The sequence below is a fragment of the Panthera tigris genome, chromosome A1 (genome assembly GCF_018350195.1).
Source record: "Panthera tigris isolate Pti1 chromosome A1, P.tigris_Pti1_mat1.1, whole genome shotgun sequence".
Lineage (NCBI taxonomy): Eukaryota > Metazoa > Chordata > Mammalia > Carnivora > Felidae > Panthera > Panthera tigris.
The window spans coordinates 177,363,960-177,383,569 of NC_056660.1; the positions used below are offsets into that span (position 1 = coordinate 177,363,960).

At 39.8% G+C, this 19,610-nt stretch overlaps 1 protein-coding gene across 2 annotated transcripts in view; it reads right to left on the bottom strand.

Moving 5' to 3' along the window:
- The window catches only part of RANBP17 (RAN binding protein 17), a 330,708-nt gene extending 311,177 nt beyond the window's left edge, over positions 1-19,531 (bottom strand). The window contains exons 1-3 of one of the 2 annotated variants that reach the window (XM_042992442.1): positions 19,370-19,531; positions 9,778-9,924; positions 6,171-6,261 (exon numbers count right to left, since the gene is read on the bottom strand). In XM_042992442.1, the coding sequence (XP_042848376.1) occupies positions 6,171-6,261; positions 9,778-9,924; positions 19,370-19,387 (256 nt within the window). In that variant the 5' untranslated portion in view covers positions 19,388-19,531. The remainder of the gene's footprint in view (positions 1-6,170; positions 6,262-9,777; positions 9,925-19,369) is intronic. The other variant, XM_042992448.1, reaches the window with a different exon arrangement.
- Between the last annotated feature and the right edge of the window lie 79 nt (positions 19,532-19,610).

The window sequence follows — 19,610 nt, forward strand, 5'->3', positions numbered from 1 at the left end:
TATTAAAAACTAATCTGGTTTATTCAGTTCCAATTATTTTTATTATCTTGAAAATGTTTAACCTGGAGGGGATGTAAGGAATCCATATGTGGCTAATGGCAACCACTAGAAAGATAATCTCAAAATAATAGAACAACCAAATAGGAGACAAACCACCTTCCACATTTTAGCTATGCACCAATAAACACACCCTCCCAGAACTCCCAAGTAAAGGCACTGGCTAACATGTTTATTATCTAAGACAGAAAAAAATGTAATAGACCACATTTTTGTTATTTTAGCTGAATGCTTTACAAATATCCGCATGTTATGCTTTTTACATAAACTTTAACAGTGCTCCAGTTTCGCGTCGACGGTAACGACCAAGTAAAACAACACCAATCTCATCATCACCAGCCCCAGATTAACAGGGAAAAGCCATACCAAGAAGAACATGAAATCTTCAAGAAGATACCCAGGAGAATGAAATAAAACAGCTAAAAAAACCTCCCAGACAAAAGTTAATAGAGAGTTGGAAAGCTATCTACTAGAGGCTCTCTGAGTGTCGAATACTGTGTAACAGCACCATTTAGCAATTTTGATGCATGTCAGAAGGGCTTCCCGGCAAACTCCTTATGTGGCTCTCATAGCAATGTGAAGATACTGCTATTATGCTATTATTACTATTATCTTGTTTCTTAGGTAAAAGATATGAAGGTCAGAGAGGTGAAATAACTTGTCACAGTGGCCGAACTGGGACTAAGTCAGGCTGTTGGGTTTAAGTTTTTGTGTGTTTATTGCTTCCAAATACTGACCAAACCATATATATTACTAGTAATGAGTAACTCAAAACTGTAAGTCCAAACTTGCAAACAGTCTTTGGAGTTTACTATCATTAGACTGATGTTTTTGGTATTACACATTATGGGAATTTAATATGAAATACTACTTTTTGACTGCCTAACTGAACTCGAGTAAAAAAGAAAATGCCACAAAGTCTATCAAAAAGCATATAAAAAGAATCTAAAGGAAAAGGGGAAAGATTTGATCTCTCCTTTGGTCCCTAAGGCTAGCATCATATTTTAGAAAAAAGTAAAAAGAGAGGGTGAATACCTCAATATTTAACCAAAAAATTCTTGATGAAAATAACTCCAAATTCTAAGAACACAAAAATCTATAAGCTGTGCCTAGAGAGTCAGCTAAGGAAATATTTGGAGAGAGAGACTGCATGACACAAAAAGAAACTACCATAAGAAGATCAAGATAAAACTTATGAGGTGAAGATGTGGAAAAACTGGAGCCTTCACACACCGCTGGTGAGAATGCAAAATGGTACGGGCACTTTGGAACACAGTTTAACAATTTCTTTAAAAGTTAAGCATGGGGCGCCTGGGTGGCTCAGTTGGTTAAGCACGTGACTCCTGACTTCGGCTCAGGTCATGATCTCAACAGTTTGTGGTTTCAAGCCCTATGTCGGGCTCTGTGCTGACAACACAGAACCTGCTTGAGATTCTCTCTCTCTCTCTCTCTCTCTCTCTCTCTCTGCCTCTCCTCCACTGGCACATGTGTACGCACCCTCCTCTCTCTAAAAATAAATAAGCTTCAAAAAAAAAGGGTAAGCATAAACTGGGGCTCATGGTTGGCTCAGTAGGTTGAGCATCCGACTTTGGCTCAGGTGATGATCTCACAGTTCGTGAGTCTGAGCCCCCATCCGGCCCACTGGTATCCATGCAGAGCCGGCTCCGGATCCTCTGTCCCCCTCTCTCTCTGCTTTTCTCCTGCTCACACTCTCTCTCTCAAAAATAAATGAACATTAAAAAAAAAAAAAGAAAAGAAAAGTTAAGCATAAACTATGATGCCTGGTAGCTCAGTCAGTTGAGGATCTGACTCCTGATTTCGGCTCAGGTCATGATCTCACAGTCATGGGATTGAGCCCCGCATTAGGCTCCACACTGAGCATGAAGTCTGCTTGAGATTCTCTCTCTCTCCCTCTGCCCCTCTCCCCTACTTGCATGTGTACTCTCTCTCTCTCTCTCCAAAAATAAAATCATTTTTTTAATTAAAAAACAAAAGTTAAGCATAAACTTACTTATGACCCAGCAATTCCATTCCTAAGTATCTACTCAAAAGAAAGGAAAACATATGTCCACACAAAGATTTGTATGTCAATGTTTACAACAGCACTATTCATTGTAGCCAAAAAGCAGGAACAACCCCAATGTCCATCAAGTAGTGAATGGACAACAAAAGTTCAAATATCCATGCAATGGAATACTACCCTACAATAAAAAGGAAAAAAAATATTGATATATGCTACAACATGGGTAAATCTCAAAAACATTTTGCTAAGTGAAAGAAGTCAGATGCATATGGTATGATTTTATTTACATGAAATGTCCACAAAAGGTGAATCTATAGAGGCAGAAATCATCTTAGTGGTTGGGGGTATAAGAGCAAGACTAAACGAGCATGAGGGATGTTTTGGGGATGACAGAAATGTTCCAATACTGAGCTGTGATGATGTTCACACAACACTATAAATTTACTAAAAATCACTCATTATACACTTAGAACAAGTGAACTTTATGATATATAAATTACAACTCAATAAAGCTGTTTGAAGGGAAGGAAGGAAGAAGAGAGGACTATTTCATATAGGTAATTAAACTTAAGCTACACTTTAATTTGAACAGAAGATGAAAAGGACCACTTCCAGACTAGAGAAACAACATAAGAAAGGCACAAAAGCAAAAATCACATGGCACAAGGTGAAGACCTTCTGGCACAACTATCAGGCTAGTACCAATGAAGACACATGGCTACGAGAATCATCCATTAATTAAAAGCTCATAAAGGGACTTCAGTACTAAGCTGTGGAAATGGTATTTAACTGATAGTTAAAAATAGTGTGATGAATACAGAGAACTGGCAACAGAGTTAATGTTGGAAAGTAATGAGATATATAGTCTGGGACCATATCATAAAAAACAGCATTTTTGAGATGATGTAAAGGCAATGTGACTGTTGAGGCAATTCTTCACATTTTCTGCTTTAACTGCACGCCAATTATCCTACTGACACATGTCAGACACGTCATGTCAAACATTCTAATCAACGTGCAGAAATAAGAGCAGTAAGTCAAACCAATGGAACTCATAAAGGGAACACATCATTTGTTGTTTGTGCTGTAAGTTTCTACTTTTCTCTTTTTTCCAAATTTCTTTTAATGAGTATTCCTCTTTTTAGTTAAGTATTTATTTTAAATACTTATAAAAAATATAAGTCAAATAGACAATCTGGCAATAGGCCTGTAGCTTTTAAATAAATTGAATCAGTGAATTATTCTGCATCAGGCCCTAATGGGTTCACTGGTGGATTCTACCAAACATTTAAGAAAGAAATTGTATCAATTATCTTCAATCTCTTCCAGAAGACAGAAGCAAGAGAATTCCTCCTAACTCATTCTATGAGGCCAGCACTACCCTAATAACAAAACCAGACAAAGATGTTATAAATTAGACACCAATATCTCTCATCAACATAAAGAAAAATCCTCAACAAAATTATTAGCAAATCGAATCTAACAATGCATAAAAAGAATTATGAACCACAACCAAGTGGGATTTCCCCCAGGTTATGCAAGTCTGGTTCAACATTTGAAAAATCAATTAACATAATCAAGAGAGTAAAGAAGAAAAATCACATGATCACATTATTAGATGTACAAAAAGCATTTAACAAAACCCAATGGCCATTTATAACAAAAACTCTCAGCATACTAGGAACTGAGGGGAACTTTCTCAACTTGAAAAAGAACATACAAAAAAACCCTGAAGCTGATAGATAAATCAAAGAAGAATAAATGGAGAGAGATTCCACGTTCATGGGTAAGAAGGCTCAATATTGTCAAACTCTGAGTTCTTCCCAAACTGATGTGTAGATTGAATGCAATCCAAATCAAAATCCCAACAAATTATTTTGTGGGTATTTATAAAACTGATTTTAAAGTTGACATAGAGAGGCAAACAACCTAGAACAGCCACCACGATACTGAGGAAGAACAAAGTTGGCGGTCTGACACTACCCAACTTCAAGATTTATTATAAAACTACAGCAATCAAGACAGTGTGGTACTGGTGAAAGAAAAGCTCGATAGAACAGAATAGAGAGCCCAGAAAGAGACACACGTGAATACAGTCAGTAAATCTTTGACAAAGGAACAAAGGCAAAAAAGAATGGAGTGAAAACAGCCTTTTCAACAAATGGTGCCAAAACAACTGGACATCCACATGCAAAAACATGAATCTAGACACACACTTTACACTCTTCACAAAAATCAACTCGAATGGATCACAGCCCTAAATGTAAAGTGTAAAACTATAAAAAAAACTCTTTGAGGACAACATAGGAAAAAAACCTACATCATCTTGGGTTTGCAACGACTTTTTACACCTAACAACAAAGGCATAGTTTGTGATAAGCTGGACGCAGTTAAAATGTAAAACTTCTGCTCTGCGAGAGACAACGTGAAGAGAGTGAGAAGGCAAGCCACAGACTGGAAGAAAATCTTTGCAAGAGACTTAACTGATAAAGGATTGCTATCTAAATTTACAGAAACTCTTAAAACTCAACAATAAGAAAACAACCTGATTTCAAAATGAGCAAAAGACTTAGACACCTCATCAAAAAAATAGACAGATGGTAAATAAACATATGAAAAGATGTTCAATCATATGTCATCAGGGGACTGCAAATTAAAACACACCTACTACAACAGCCCAAATCTCAAACACTTAAAACATCAAATGTTGGCGGGAAAGTGGGGCAACAGGAACTCTCATTCACTGCAGGTGAGAATGCAAAATGGTACAGCCACTTTGGAAGACAGTATGACGATTCTTTACAAAATTAAACATACTGTTACCATACAATCTAGCGATCACTCTCCTTAGCATTTACCCAAATGAGCTGAAAACCTATGTCCACACAAAAACCTGCTTTAAGCTTTGTTCTTAATTGCCAAAACTTGGAAGCAATCAAGATGTTCATCAGCAGGTGAATGAATAAATTGTAGTACATCCAGACAATGGCATATCATTTAGCGCTAACAAGAAATGAGCTACCAAGACATGAAAAGACATGGGGAATGTTAAGTGCATATTACTAAGTAAAAGAAGCCAATCTGAAAAGGCTACACTGTATGATTCCAACTACATGACATTCTGGAAAAGGCAAAACTATGAAAACAGTAAAAAGATCAGTGGTGATCAGGAGTTAGAGGGGGGGAGGAACACGGAGGATTTTTGGGGGGCAGTGAAACTATTCTGTGGAATGGGGGGGTATGTCATTATACATTTATGCAAACCCACAGAATGCACAACACCAGGAGTGAATCCTAACATAAACTATGGTCTTTGGGTAATGATCATGTGTCAGTGCAGTTTCATCAATAACTAATGCACCTCTGGTGCAGGATGCTAAGACTGGAAGAGGCTATACATGTGTGCGGAACAGAGGACAGGAGAACTCTACTTTTTGCTCAGTTTTGTTGTAAACCTAAAACTGTTCTAAAAAAAATAAAATTTATTTAAAATGTGTGGGTGTGTGTATACAATAAGTCAAATAGAGGTGCCTGGGAGTCTCAGTTGGTTAAGCATCCAGCTCTTGATCTTGGCTCAGGTCATGATCTCACAGTCTGTGGGGTGGAGCCCCATGTAGGGCTCTGTACTACAGCACAGTGTGGAGCCCGCTTGGCATTCTCTCTCTCTCCCGCTCTCTCTGCCCCTCCCCCTCTCACGCACACACATGCACACACACGTGTGAAAAAATGAGGATAACCATAGTGCCCACTCCATAAGATTGGTGGATAAAATGAGATAGTACAAATCTTACCAAAGAGTACACACAATAAAACGCTTGTTATGATTTATTATTAAACTAAGCAAATGTTTTTTTGATTACACATTGTTGTATAATACATCACTGTGCACCACTAGATGGATAAAGGAGACTTGACAACTCATCTTTAAAATAACAGAATTTTAAATAACTTGCATGCCTATTAACAGTTTAACATATTGAAAAGGAAAACATTATTTTAACATGTAATTTTAAATAACGTAACATTGTGTGTCAACTATACATTAAAAGAATAAAGTACAATTTCATAAAAAGTATAATAAACCACTTACTGATATCTACCCTCTGTTCAACTGGCAAAGGACTGACTCGGCTAACAAGTTTTGAAAGACATGTTGCTGCAAGGAGCTGAGCATAGGATGTCTGTAAGGAATAATAAATTGTATTTATTATTACCACAAATGAAATCATCAAAACACTATGATAGAACTTTTCCTAAGCAATAAGGGAAATTCTTCTGGTTTTCCAAACTGGCAAGATTTACAATGAATAAAATATATATGTAAATACACATATATGTGTACAATCTCTCGTAAGAGTTCAGTAGTTGAGGAAGGTATAGCTCTCTTTTTCAAACAGCAGCAAATAATCAAGAGTAAAAAATTATTTTGATCAAGTTCAAATAAAATACTCCTACCATATCTACACAGTACTGTACGTTCTGGCCTCTGATTAGCTCTTCAAATTCACCTGGTTCCACTCTTCACCATCCTCTAACCACAAAAGCCTTTCAGATCCTTTCAGTGTCTTTCCCATCCTGACCTCCCCACCCCATCAGATCCATGTCTTACTGTATTGTACTCTTTGGCCACCAATTATCTTAACAGAGTACTCAATCCTTCAAAATTTGGTTCAGTTATTCACTATACCTCCAGCAGTTTCTTGTTTCTTTTTTTTCTCTTTACCAGAGGTCAGCAAACTAAGGCCCGTGGATCAAATCCCATCTGTTTTTGCAAGGTCTGTGGGCTATGCATGGTTTTTACTATTTTAAACAGTCGGGGAAGAAATAAAAATAATAATAATATTTTGTGACATGTGAAAAATATACGAAGCCCAGATTTCAGTGTCCATAAATAAAGTTTATTAGAACACAGCCACGCTCACCCATTTGTATACTACCTATAGCTGCTTTCATGCTGTAACAGCATAGTGGGATTGCTGAGACAGACTGTATGTGGCACTCATTGCCACCTACTGCTGCTCAATGCATTATAAATTGCAATAATATAGTTATAATTCCATAGCGGCTAGAGTGTCATAGGTATCCCCATGACATGTACCTTTGATTATTACGAGTGCATAACCATCATGTCAAAACAAGAAAAGATAAAAGCAGATTTCAAATGTCTAACTTCTAAGGCACAGTAGAGTTTGGATAATTTTGTTACTGAATTAGATAGCAGAGCAATGTGCTCTTCATGGCACTATAACTGTCCTAGAAGACTATGTATTGACAGTATCAGACTAAGTATTCATGCCAGTATTCCTAACTCACAGGAAATCAAAAGTCCAAAAAAGAAGAAAATTAAAACAGTGTATCTCCTCACGGTGGAATTTCCTCACAAAAAGAAAATGGGGCTGAGACCAAAGTTTTGAAGTGACTCATTTGTTAGCCAAGCAAGAAAAGTCATTTACCAATGGAGAATTAATTAAATCGCCATTATTTTATTGTAGCAGCTGAAGTTATATCTGCAGAGAAAACAAACCTCAGACTACTAGCCTTTCAATGAGAATAATGCTCAAGCAATCGAAGACGTAAGAGCAACATGGAAAGCCCATTTTAAAGAAAGCAAATGATTTGGAAGTTCTCTTTAGTTCCTGACGAGCTGACAGACCTTACTAATTCTGCTCATACTGCTACCAATACTATCCACTTATTCCAGAAGTCAATGCTAAGTTTGAAATGACTAAAGACCTCCATGAAGAGTCTGTGTGGAACTACAGGCCAGAAATATTTTCAAAGAAACTGAGAAAACACTAATTGTGTGCAGCCTGAAGTGGTATCTGCTAAGATGTGTCACGAGTGGTGGTAAAAATACATGGAGCAGAAAAGGGCTTAGTTGTACAAACTTAAAAAGCTTACAAAAATGTAAGAGTCTAAAACCTATGGTTCTTCATTGTATTATTCTTCAGTAGATACTTTGTAGTAAATTATTTGAGTCTATCCTGTGTTAATGAATAGGTGGTGTAAACAGTAGGCTTCAATTCACTTTGGTGAACTTATCTTCATTCAGTTCTGTGAATTTCTGTCAGAAATAGGAGCTGAAAGTCCTGACTTGCCCACCCACCCCCGACCCACCACACACACAGTAGTTGAATAGCTTAGCAGAGGTAAAGTTTTACTGCAACTTTGTTTAGCTCAGGGCTGAGACTGACATTTTCTGAAGAGAAGAACCATTTTAAACCACCACTGTTGAATGTGAAGTGGCTTTGAAAATTAGCTTTTGCAGCAAACTTGATAATGTAATTTAATGAATTCACCCTAAAGTTACAAACTTGCCTAAAAGGCAAATAGTGCTTAGTACTTATATTACAAAACTTATAATGCAGCAAAGTCATTTCATAATAACTAAACACTGTTTCAATCACAACTAGTATTAAGCTGCTTTATATACTTTCCACACCATCAAAGTTAAAAGTGGCAAGATCTCTATTCTTGGGTATGTTTTCTGAGCACCAACTATAGTTCCAGCAGTATTTTTCAGACCCTGATGCAAGTGCAAAGGAAATTTCCATATTTTAAAATCCATTTAACTGAGCAATTGAGGAGCTTCCACCTAACCTTCAATTGGAAGGGACGAATCTGCAACATAATGACATTCTGAAAGGCAAACATCAAGAGCAGTTTGAACAGAGTTCTATAAATGCCTTCTAAGTGATGAATGTGCTTAATTAAAACCATGTTTATGGACTGATATCAATACTTGGCAGTACTTATCTGTGTGAAAAGACATTTTCAAAGACAGAATATAAAAAATTTCATTACAGATCTGTAGTAACACATGAACATCAGCAATCAACTTGATGACAGAAATACTAACTTTGAACCCCAATTAGGTCAATTGTATTATCCCCAAAAGAATAATTTAATTCTTCTGAGTAGATGTGTATTACAAAAAACTGCACTCAATTATTATACTGTCAGTTTCAACAATAAAATTTTGTGGAAATCTGTTTCTCTCTTCTTATACATGTACTTATAAAATATCCTCGATTTAGCCTCTTGGCCTGCAAAACCCACAGTATTTACAATCTGGCCCTTTACAGAAAAAGTTTGCTGACCTCTGTTCTAGTTCATACAGTCTCCTACTGTAGCACTACCATATCGTTCTTTAGCTTTTTATTTACACATTTATGTCTCTCCGACTAAACTAGAAGTTACTTTGGTGCGTATGCATAAAACAAGTAGGTAGTACTAGGCCTCGTTTTACATTTAAGTATTTGCTCCATGCCTGCCGAGTGAATGGCTAAGAATCTCTAGAAGCAGGCAAGAGTTAGCATTCCTATGAATCATTCCTTCATGTTTCACAGTTAATTACAATCTGCCTCTCTCACCTGGAATTTTTTTTTTTTAAAAGCTCCTAATCAACTTTCTAAAAATGCAACCTTTGCCCACTACTGTTATGAGACATCAAAAAGGGCCAAGAAGAATCAAGAAATTATTTCAATTCATGCCTATTTCCACCTCTTGGCCTCTTCCCTAAGTTTGCTTTCCAGGCTTTCCAATTCTTTCTATGATTAATCTCTTTGACAGTGAAATAAACTACACTAAAAGGACATGCAGCACTATCAATTATCATTGCTAAACTACACAAGCTCATTAACACTGACATATATCTCCTGGTATTTCATGGTTAATCGCTGTTATCAAATACTTACTGTTCCTTGTTCTAATAAAAGTTGACACTTGCTGAGACATTCTGGGCTGTCAATAAGTTCCAGGAGTGCTTTCTCAGCCTCTATTCTTTGCGTAAGATCAGTCCCTATGTAGAGGTGAGTACATAACACTTCCAATTCAGCCAAACTCTTGAGAAGAAAAAAGAAATTAACATTTTACTTGAGTGAAAAACAAAAATAAGGTAAATGTATTAATCACAGGACCTGAGGGATGCGAATACCATGCCTGTATTCATCAATTCAATAAATGTTTATGGGGCTACGGCTACCAACTAGGGGTCACAATGGTGAACAAAAAAATCTCCTAACTCCAAATTATTTATTTATAAATTGATAGTGCTAAGGTGGAAAAGTAACAGTATAGAAAGAAAAGGACTTGCCTAATTGAAGGAGTATGAAAGTAGTAACAACTTTCAAATGTTACTGCCTAAAGTAGTAACATTTATCCGAAAAGGGTGAGCCAAACAAAAAAAGACTAGACAGCAGTCCAGGCCAAGAAATAGCCTGGACTATTTACCAGGGCCCAGAACAGAGCATAATCATGTCAAGGCATTAAAAGGTCAATATCACTGGTAGACAGCAAGGAGGAGATGCCAAAGGAAGCTAAAGACATAGGCAGGCGGGGATTATCAGGTGCAAGTGGCAGATGCCATGCCAATTACATTATTTCTCAAACTGCAAGAACTTCAATGGATCCATCCATAAAAAAGCAAAGATAATTATAAATATACACTGATCTGGGGCTTCCGAACTAATGACTCATAGTGCTGCAGGCAAACTGTCATGATTTTCAGGAACTATGACCTAACCCCATGTTTTTTCTAGCAGTGTAATAACTAGTTATCATGTTGTAGCCTACTACTTTATAGGCGCAAAGAATAATTCATTCTGTTTAGAAATGTAATTTCATCTGAAGATATAAAACACATGGATAAAATCTAGAGGAAAATGAGATCAGCATTCCTTCCAGCTTAAAACAATTTTTGTTAAAGGCACTTGACAAAAACTACTTCACTTTTTTTTTAATTTTTTTAACGTTTATTTATTTTTGAGAGAGAGAGAGAGAGGGGGAGAGTGTGTGCGTGTGCGAGTGGGGGAGGGGCAGAGAGAGAGGGAGACACAGAATCTGAAATAGGCTCCAGGCTCTGAGCTGTCAGCACAGAGCCTGACACGGGGTTTGAACCTGGGAACGGCAAGATCATGACTTAGGCCGAAGTCAGACGCTTAACTGACTCAGCCACCCAGGTGCCCCAAAACTACTTCACTTTGAACTTGAAATAAAATTAATTCTTTGGAGGACAAAAAAAAAAAAAAAGGCACAGATTTCAGTATCAGTAGTTATATGAAGGTAATAGGATATTCCTAAAGAAATGCCACTTTTTATCCTTTCTGGCCTGAATTTTTATGTGGCGGCCTTACAGCTACACTAGTCCAAACATTCTCTCAAATACATATATCTTTGGCTAACAGGAATACAGGCAAAACACTGAAATGAGACTTCCTCTAGCCCTTTTATTCTTTTTCCTTCTCTCTCCTTCTTAGCTCATTTATGGCATTTTCCACTTCCTATCCAGGTCAGAGCCCAACATCCCAGACTTGAGAATTTTCTGCTAGATTGAAAGTAAAAAAGAAAGGTTTCAAATGAATAAATGAAGATAAAGGACCTCCAATGCGCCACATTTTCCACATTTCCCCCAACTTGGCTGGCCCAGCAAGCCCTCAGAGTACTGCCCCATAATGCTCATAATATTAAAATGTATAGAAAATTTATGGTTCATGAATACATACAAATATCCATATTTTCTCCAAGGGTAAGAAATACAAAAACAGAAAGAGCTACCTTTTTCTCTCTCTTGGCTCATGATCAACCTTAGAAGTCTTTTCCTTCATCTAATAAATTTGAAAGGCTGAATTTTAGAGCTGGTAATAGCCAGAAAATTTAATGATAAACTGATCCTGCTGTCATGCATTCATCTAGGTCTAAGAGTCTTTGAAGAAGCAGACTTTGGATTCAAAAACAACTGGGCCAGAAATAGTGACCTAACTGTTTAAAAACAAAAGGCAGCAAAATAAGTGAGACTCAAACCGATCTTACGGATTTGTTTGGAAGATGAAATGAGTAAGGGTCACATAACTTCTGGCACATAGTACTCCTTATGAAGGCTAGCTGTTTATTAATATGACTGAATAATAATATTGTACTGGCTGGAACTGTATCCTTCTAAAAGATAGGTCTAGGGGCACCTGGGTGGCTCAGTCAGTTAATGCTTCTGACTTCGGCTCAGGTCATGATCTCAAGGTTTGTGAGTTCAAGCCTCCACATCAGGCTCTGTGCTGACAGCTCAGAGCCTGGAGTCTGCTTCGGATCCTGTGTCTCCTCCTGTCTCTGCCCCTCCCATGCTCATGCTCTGTTTCTCTCTGCCTCTCAATGATAAATAAATGTTAAAAAAAAAAAAAAAAAAAAGGTCTAATTCCTAACCCCTAGTACCTTTGAATGTACCCTTATTTGGAAATAAAGGTCACTGCAAATCATTAAAGGTCACTGCAAATCCACCATCCTGGATTTAGGGAGGGCCCTAAGTCTAATGACTCATAAAAGAAAAGAGAGGTACATGTGAGATGCAAAGACACAGAGAGACATCAGGGAGAAGGTCATGTGAAGAAGGAGGCAAAGGCTGGAATGATGAATCTACATGCCAAAGAACGCCAAGAATTGCCAGCAGCCATCACAGAGTAGGAAAAAGGCACAGGGCAGTTTCTCCCTCAAGGCCTCCAGAAGGACCCAATACTACTGGCACATTAGTTTCAGACTTCTGACCTTCATAAGTTTAAGACAATAAATTTCTGTTGTTTTAACCCGCCCAGTTTGTGGTCGTTTGTCACCACAGTACTAGGAAACTAATACAAATACAATATTGATCAAATCAATGGGACCTAAGTAAATATATCTGGAAAGATTCCAGAAAGTTCTGGAAATTATTTTGTCTGTTTTGCTATACTGATTTAGAGAACTTCAACACAAAGTAAGTCTGGAGCATATTTAAATAGTATTCATTTAAATCAACAATACTACGAATTACCCCTTTCTTTCCAAAGGTATTTCAGAGTATTAACTGAAAGGCTGTGCAAGATAAAATGGGAGAGGCTTGAACTTTCTCTTACAAAAGGCTAAAACAAAGGGGCAAAAAAATCCAGTCATTCTTTCACTGTAATGATAATAATGAAACACATGGCAGGCATATCAAATCTTTTTAGAGAAAAGGATACATACCTAAAGATCCTTACCCTGGTGGAAAGGCATTATCTAAACATTTAAAACACTCACAATGTGGTGAATGCTGACTGACCAAATAATCTTCTGATTAGCATTTGACTTTCCAGAGAATCTATAAAGAGAGACTTTTCCACAATGAATTAATAAATTTGCATCTTAGTTTTAAACACTGGGGCACCTGAGTGGCTCAGTCAGTTAAGTATCCAACTCTTGGTTTCAGCTCAGGTCATGATCTCACGGTTTCGTGGGTCCAAGCCCTACATTGGGCTCTGTGCTGACGGCACAGAGCCTGCTTGGGATTCTCTCTCTCCCTCTCTCTCTGTCCCTCCCCTGCTCATGCTATCTCTCTCTCTCTCTCTCTCAAAAATAAGTAAGCTTAAAAAAATTTTTTAAAACAGTGATGTCTACACATACAGTTAACATTAGAATGCCTCAGATAAATGGATCCTTTCTTGATTTGCTGACAAATCAGGTTTGAGTTATCAAAGCTCCTACAAGGCTTAATAGCAATATTAGAAGCCCATAAAAATAACTAATAGGCAGAACAAGTAGAATTGGACATCACTTAACTCCCAAATAATAACTATCAAATACAAACAAACAGCATCCAACTTTCATAGCCTAAGAAACAATAACATAATTCTGCCTATAATCTAAATAAGAATCTTCTACATTATTATGACCTCATCCCTGGCCTTGTGCTTGACATATAATTAACCCTTAAATGATGTGACTTCTTCTATTCCCGCACATGTATCTATCAATGGGTAGATAGTGAGAAAAACAAAAACAAAACCAGACAAAAAGAGTATATACTGGAAGGCATTATAGGAACAAAAAGCAGATGACAGGTTTCTGGCCAGGGAGGGAGGGAGAGCAGAACAGGATGGGGGAACAGTAAGAGGGATTACAAAGGAATAAAAAGAAACTTTTGGGGGTGATTGACATGTTCATTATCTTGATTTCAGTGATGATTTCACAAGTGTATACAGAAGTCAAAACTCCTGCACAACTCAAATATGTGTGGTTTATTATTTTCCAATTATGTCGTACTATAAGCTGGGGGGGCGGGGGGGAGGGAAAAAGAATGAACCAGAAAAATTCTACCCCAATTGAATTTAAAACTCAATTACTTCTCTGTATCTTTCCTGCTATCTGGAATTAAGCTTCTTGATTACCATTAACAGAAAATACGTTCCTTTCCCACAAATCTTTGTTTCTTCTTCCCTTTACTACTTTTTCCTGAGCATACCTGAAAGCTTATTCCAGGGTCTCTAGAAACTCTTCCTTCTACAATATATTGGATAGTATCTGTTTTTAGAGCTTTATAGTTTACAAAAGTATTCCCATTCTTTTATTTTTCAACCCATCCTGACAAATGGGCTCCTACAAAGTACATATTTTTAGCCCACCCATTTTAAGACAAAAAAAACCAAGGCCGAGAGATCAAATACATATAAGTTGCTCAAGATCGAGTATGGCGTAAATGGTCAATTTTAAGCCAAATAAATACGAGTCTATATGCCTCAAGAACATGTTTTCTCCTTACCATCCTAGCACCTTGCCACCCTTTACTTTGGCCTGCAAGGAGAGAAGCAGACGATGTCCTACTCCCTACTTTCAACTCTGTCTGCTCATCATTTTTATATCTACCAATTTCTCCCTCTTGGAAAATTCAGAAAGATGCTGAAAATAACCCCAAAATGTCAGAAACTGAATTGAACATACTTCCCACAGACTTCCACTTCAAGTGTCTGTTTTCAGTGGTTTCAAAGGTCTAGACTAGGATCTAGATTCATAACCTTGACGTTAACTTTGTCGCTTCTTCCTCCTTAGTCCCTCCTGTATAGTTAGAGTTTGGCCTTACCCAAAGAAAAGTCTGGGCTTTACCCTCAGATTCTAGGAGGTAACTTATATTATATCTGATAGGCCTATTTTTGTTCAGGTGCAAGGGGCTGGAGGGTGCACAGTCCACAGTCTTATGTTGGGGGCTGGCCACATCAGAAAGACCAACTGTGTGTTTAAGGGTGGGGGCTTTGGATCACATGGTATTAGCCTAAAGACTGAGGTCAATCACATGGGCAATGAAAAGTCCACCGTGACCATGTAATGAAGCCCCAATAAAAAGTTCCCTGGTTTGCAATACTCAAAGCATACTGTCACACATACAGGCTGGGAGCGTAATATGTCCCAGTTAAAAGTAAAAGTTTTACTTTTAGGGACAGTAAAAGTTTTGTTTTGCAACCCTCCCAGACTCTGTCCCTTGCATCCCTTCTTTTAATCAATTTCAATCTGTGTACTTTCCCAGTAATAAACTGCATGCATATGACAGCCTTCAGTGAATTCTTTGAGTGGTTTTGATAAACTATCAAATCTGAGGGTAGTTCTAGGAAACTCTCAATATGCAGTCGGTGTCAGAAAGAAGTGAGGGCAGTCTTGCAAACTATATCCTTTAAGCTTGCAGTGTAGCTTATTTCCAGGATATAGTAGTTTGTTATAAAATCTTTTTTTTTTAATTTTTTTTTAATGTTTATTTATTTTTGAGACAGAGAGAGACAGAGCATGAATGGGGGAGGGGCAGAGAGAGAGGGAGACACAGAATCGGAAGCAGGCTCCAGGCTCTGAGCCATCAGCCCAGAGCCTGACGCGGGGCTCGAACTCACGAACCGTGAGATCGTGACCTGAGCTGAAGTCGGACGCTCAACCGACTGAGCCACCCAGGCGCCCCTTTTTTTTTTTTTTAATTTTTTTTAATGTTTATTTATTTTTGAGACAGAGAGAGACAGAGCATGAATGGGGGAGGGGCAGAGAGAGAGGGAGACACAGAATCGGAAGCAGGCTCCAGGCTCTGAGCCATCAGCCCAGAGCCTGACGATAAAATCTTAACAATTCTTTTTAACTACAGACTCAGACTCACCTCTACAGGATATTCATAGACAACAGAGCAATAGAACAGTATTTTCTAACTGTGGCCTTCAGTGCCCTGGATGTCTTCAGCAGCTTCTTTGGGAATGACAGTGGCAGCTTTGGAATCTGCCACCTACTTACCGACCCTAAGCAAATTATTTAATCCTTCAACACCTCGCATTTGAAACCACAGGTAGTAAGACCCACCTTCCAAAATAATTGTGAAGAGTAAGACCAAACACAAAAAGCTTAACCCAATGCCTGGCACACAACAGATTCACAATAAATTGTAAATAATCCCTTCAGTTACTGATAAATTATACAACACTATCTTGGACTTGCATCTACAGTTTCTCCCATTCAAGTCCATATTGCCAGGATGATCTTTCCCAAACCTCTTTTCCATCATGTTACCAGGACATTTACAATAGTTCACAATCTCATTTAGATTAAATCAGGCAGCCTGGCTGCATATTAAGAAGCATGGCCATACTCCCTGCTTCTGGAACAATTCTGAAAGAAAAAGATTGACAAACTGGGTACCCTAAATTTTTCCTCATGTCACTTCTTGATTCTCATCTCAATCCCTCTGTTCTATTTTTTTTTATGTTTATTTATTTATTTATTTATTTATTTGAGAGAGAGAAGGCAAACAGGGGAGGGGCAGAGAGAGAATCCCAAGCAAGCTTCATGCTGTTAGCGTGGAGACCGACGCAGGGCTTGATCCCACGAACTGTGAGATTACGACCTGAGCCAAAATCAAGAGTCGGACACTTAACTGACTGAGCTGCCCAGGCACTCCTCAATCCCTCTGTTCTATCTTCCTCACTCTGCTCCCAGCTCTATCTTTCCTTATTCTGCCTTCCTCCTCCCAATCTGGACTGTCTCTTCTCAGATGGTAACCCAGATCCATTGCTTCCTTTGGGACAGAGTACCCTAACTCACTTACAGCTTCCTAACCAGGATGCATGTACCTTGAATGGTATGCCTGGGCTATTGATCCCCTTGCCCTCCAGGCTGCCAGGCTTTTGGCTATGAGCAATTTATGTCAATGAACCAGACCATTACCATTTTTTATGTATGCCGTGAGGTGAAAAAGATTGTGGAGAAGTGCCCTAACCTCACCTTACACAAGTCCACATCTTTACTCATCGCCCTAATGGCATAATTTTGGACCAGCTACCCTGGTGAGTAGGTGACAGTAAGATATTGACATGAAAGAATATAGAATTATGAGTTATTATGTCTATTCTAACTCTATAGCCTTGGGCAAGTCACAACGGTTCTAAGATTCAGTGTGTTCAAGAATAAAACATATGTATGTATATGTATACATGTAAGTATATATATATATACACATATATATATATACACACATATATATGCACACCTCTCAAATTAGTTGTGGGGCTCAAAATCTACAATAAGCATGTGAAAATTTAAAATGCTAGGTACCAGTTATCATTATTAATAAATGCTCCTGGAGTTAACTGGAGAACAATATGGTCTCATATGCTGGCAATGCTTCAAACTGAGAAGTTTCAGAGTTTTTTTCTGGCTCCCAAAACTGTGATCTTTAATTGTCCATCTATACTTTCAAGCTGCTGTGAAATACATTCCTGGAAAACCAATATAGGTAGTTTTGGCATTAGCAGCTAATTTTTCCAACACTCTACCTGAATCTGAAGAAGTCTTCCGGGACTGAGTGATTTACTATTATGCATCATCTTCTACGTCTGAAAACTTCCAAACTTCCACCACAGTCTTTAATTTACCCTCAAGATTTACACCTGAACTATGAACACCTGATTACCTTTTTATAACCCCTAAGTCCTCCCTGCAAGATTTTTCCCATGAAAATTTCCCAGAGGGCATGTTTACCAAAATGGAAATAAATAACATTATGTTGACCTGGATGCCCTTAGAAGCCGCAAGGAGTCAAAAGGTAATGTGTGGGGCTCACTACTTCCTGGTCTATAAATCCTAGAACTGTCAATTACCTGACAGGACAGTGGCTGGTTGGAAAGAAAAGATCCTTTGGAAGAAATCAATAAATAAGAAATGAGCCAGTATGACCACAGGCGGTCCAATGAAGTCTACAAAAGGAACGTGTCACATACAGACACTGTCACCACATTATGAAGCTGACTACCCCTCCAAGGGCATTGCTGCCATCCACAGCCTCCCCTTCTCGCTTTCCTTTTATATGAACTTTATGCTCCAGCCAGACCAAACTTCTTGCAGAGTGCCATGTTCTTCCACAATTCTTTGCCATCATTCACATGGTCATTTTGCCTCTATACTCTGCCCTTCCTCTTCACCGGGCTAGCTCCTACATTTATTTCAAGACCCACTCGATTGCAAGTTCCCTGAGAGTAGAAATCACAGTTTTGCTAGAGCTGTCTTCAGTGCCTAGCAAAGTAGCAACTCAATAAATAAGTGGAAGAATGGAAGCTCAAAGAAACTCAAAGCATCCCCTCTGAGAACAGTTCTGCCTCACTACTTCTCTACACACACACACACCGGGTTGACGACCCATCTTCAATGTTCCCATGGTATCCTGTGGTTAGTCCTACCATATCATTTTCACATGTACAGTAATTATCTGTAAATTCTATGAGGGCAGGGATGGTAAGATGCTGTAATCCTTTATCCCAGAACTGTGCACAATGCTTGGAGACACGGTTGAGAAGCTCTATGTTTGTTGAATGAATAACTGGATGCATATGCCAGTGCAGCCCGAGAATACGGGAGCCTTCCTACTCAAGCACGCGTCCCGTCCTTATCATCTCCACGCTCCTCGGGCACGCAGCCCCCGTTTCCTCCTCCAATAAGGCTCCCGCGAAGCACTCCTTCGCAACTCCCTACAGATACAGCTCCTGCCCGCTCTAGCCAATTAAAATCCAACCGCTGCCGCCGCTCCTGCGGCGAACCCCAGCCCCTTCGCGAGCTGCGTCCCAACCGTGTGAAGTCAGGCGATTGAGCGGCGGCCAGCGACGCGGTGGGAAGGCTGGCCCGGCCCGGCCGGGCTCCCCACCTGCCTGGGCGCCGCCAGAGCCGCCCTTCGCGCCGCGCCCCGAGCAACGAGTTCGGGCTCCCGCGCCGCAGGTCCTCAGCATCCGAACCTCCCCCGAAGGGCGAGCTCCAAACCTGGCCCTGCCCCTCCACCCGCCACCCCAGAGCTCGAGCCGTCCCCTCCTCGGGCCCGGGCCCGGGGTGTGCAGCCCAGGCCAGTGCCCGAGTCTCCCACCAGGGCGGGGGCTGGGACTACGAAGCCCCGTCAGCGGCCCCGCGGCCTCCGCCACGGTTCTCGGCCCTCAGTCTCCAGACCCCAGCGCCCCGCCGGGTTCCCGAGGCGGCGGAGCGGGGACCCGCGGTGCAGAGCGCACTGACCTGGAAGTGCAGCGCCATCTTCCCGGGAGGCGGCGCCGGCAGGCCGCCCCGAGCGCCCGAGGGGAGGGAGCAGAGGCGGGCGCCGCGGAAACCCCAGCCGCCCGCGGGGTCCCTGCGCCGCTGGTTTGCTCGCACGTTCGTCGCCTCCGCCTCGCGGCCCCTGCGTTTGAAGCGCTGGACGGGGCGGGGCCTGGCGGGGCGGGGCGGGGCGACGGAGACAGCGCGGGGGGGCGGTCCGGAG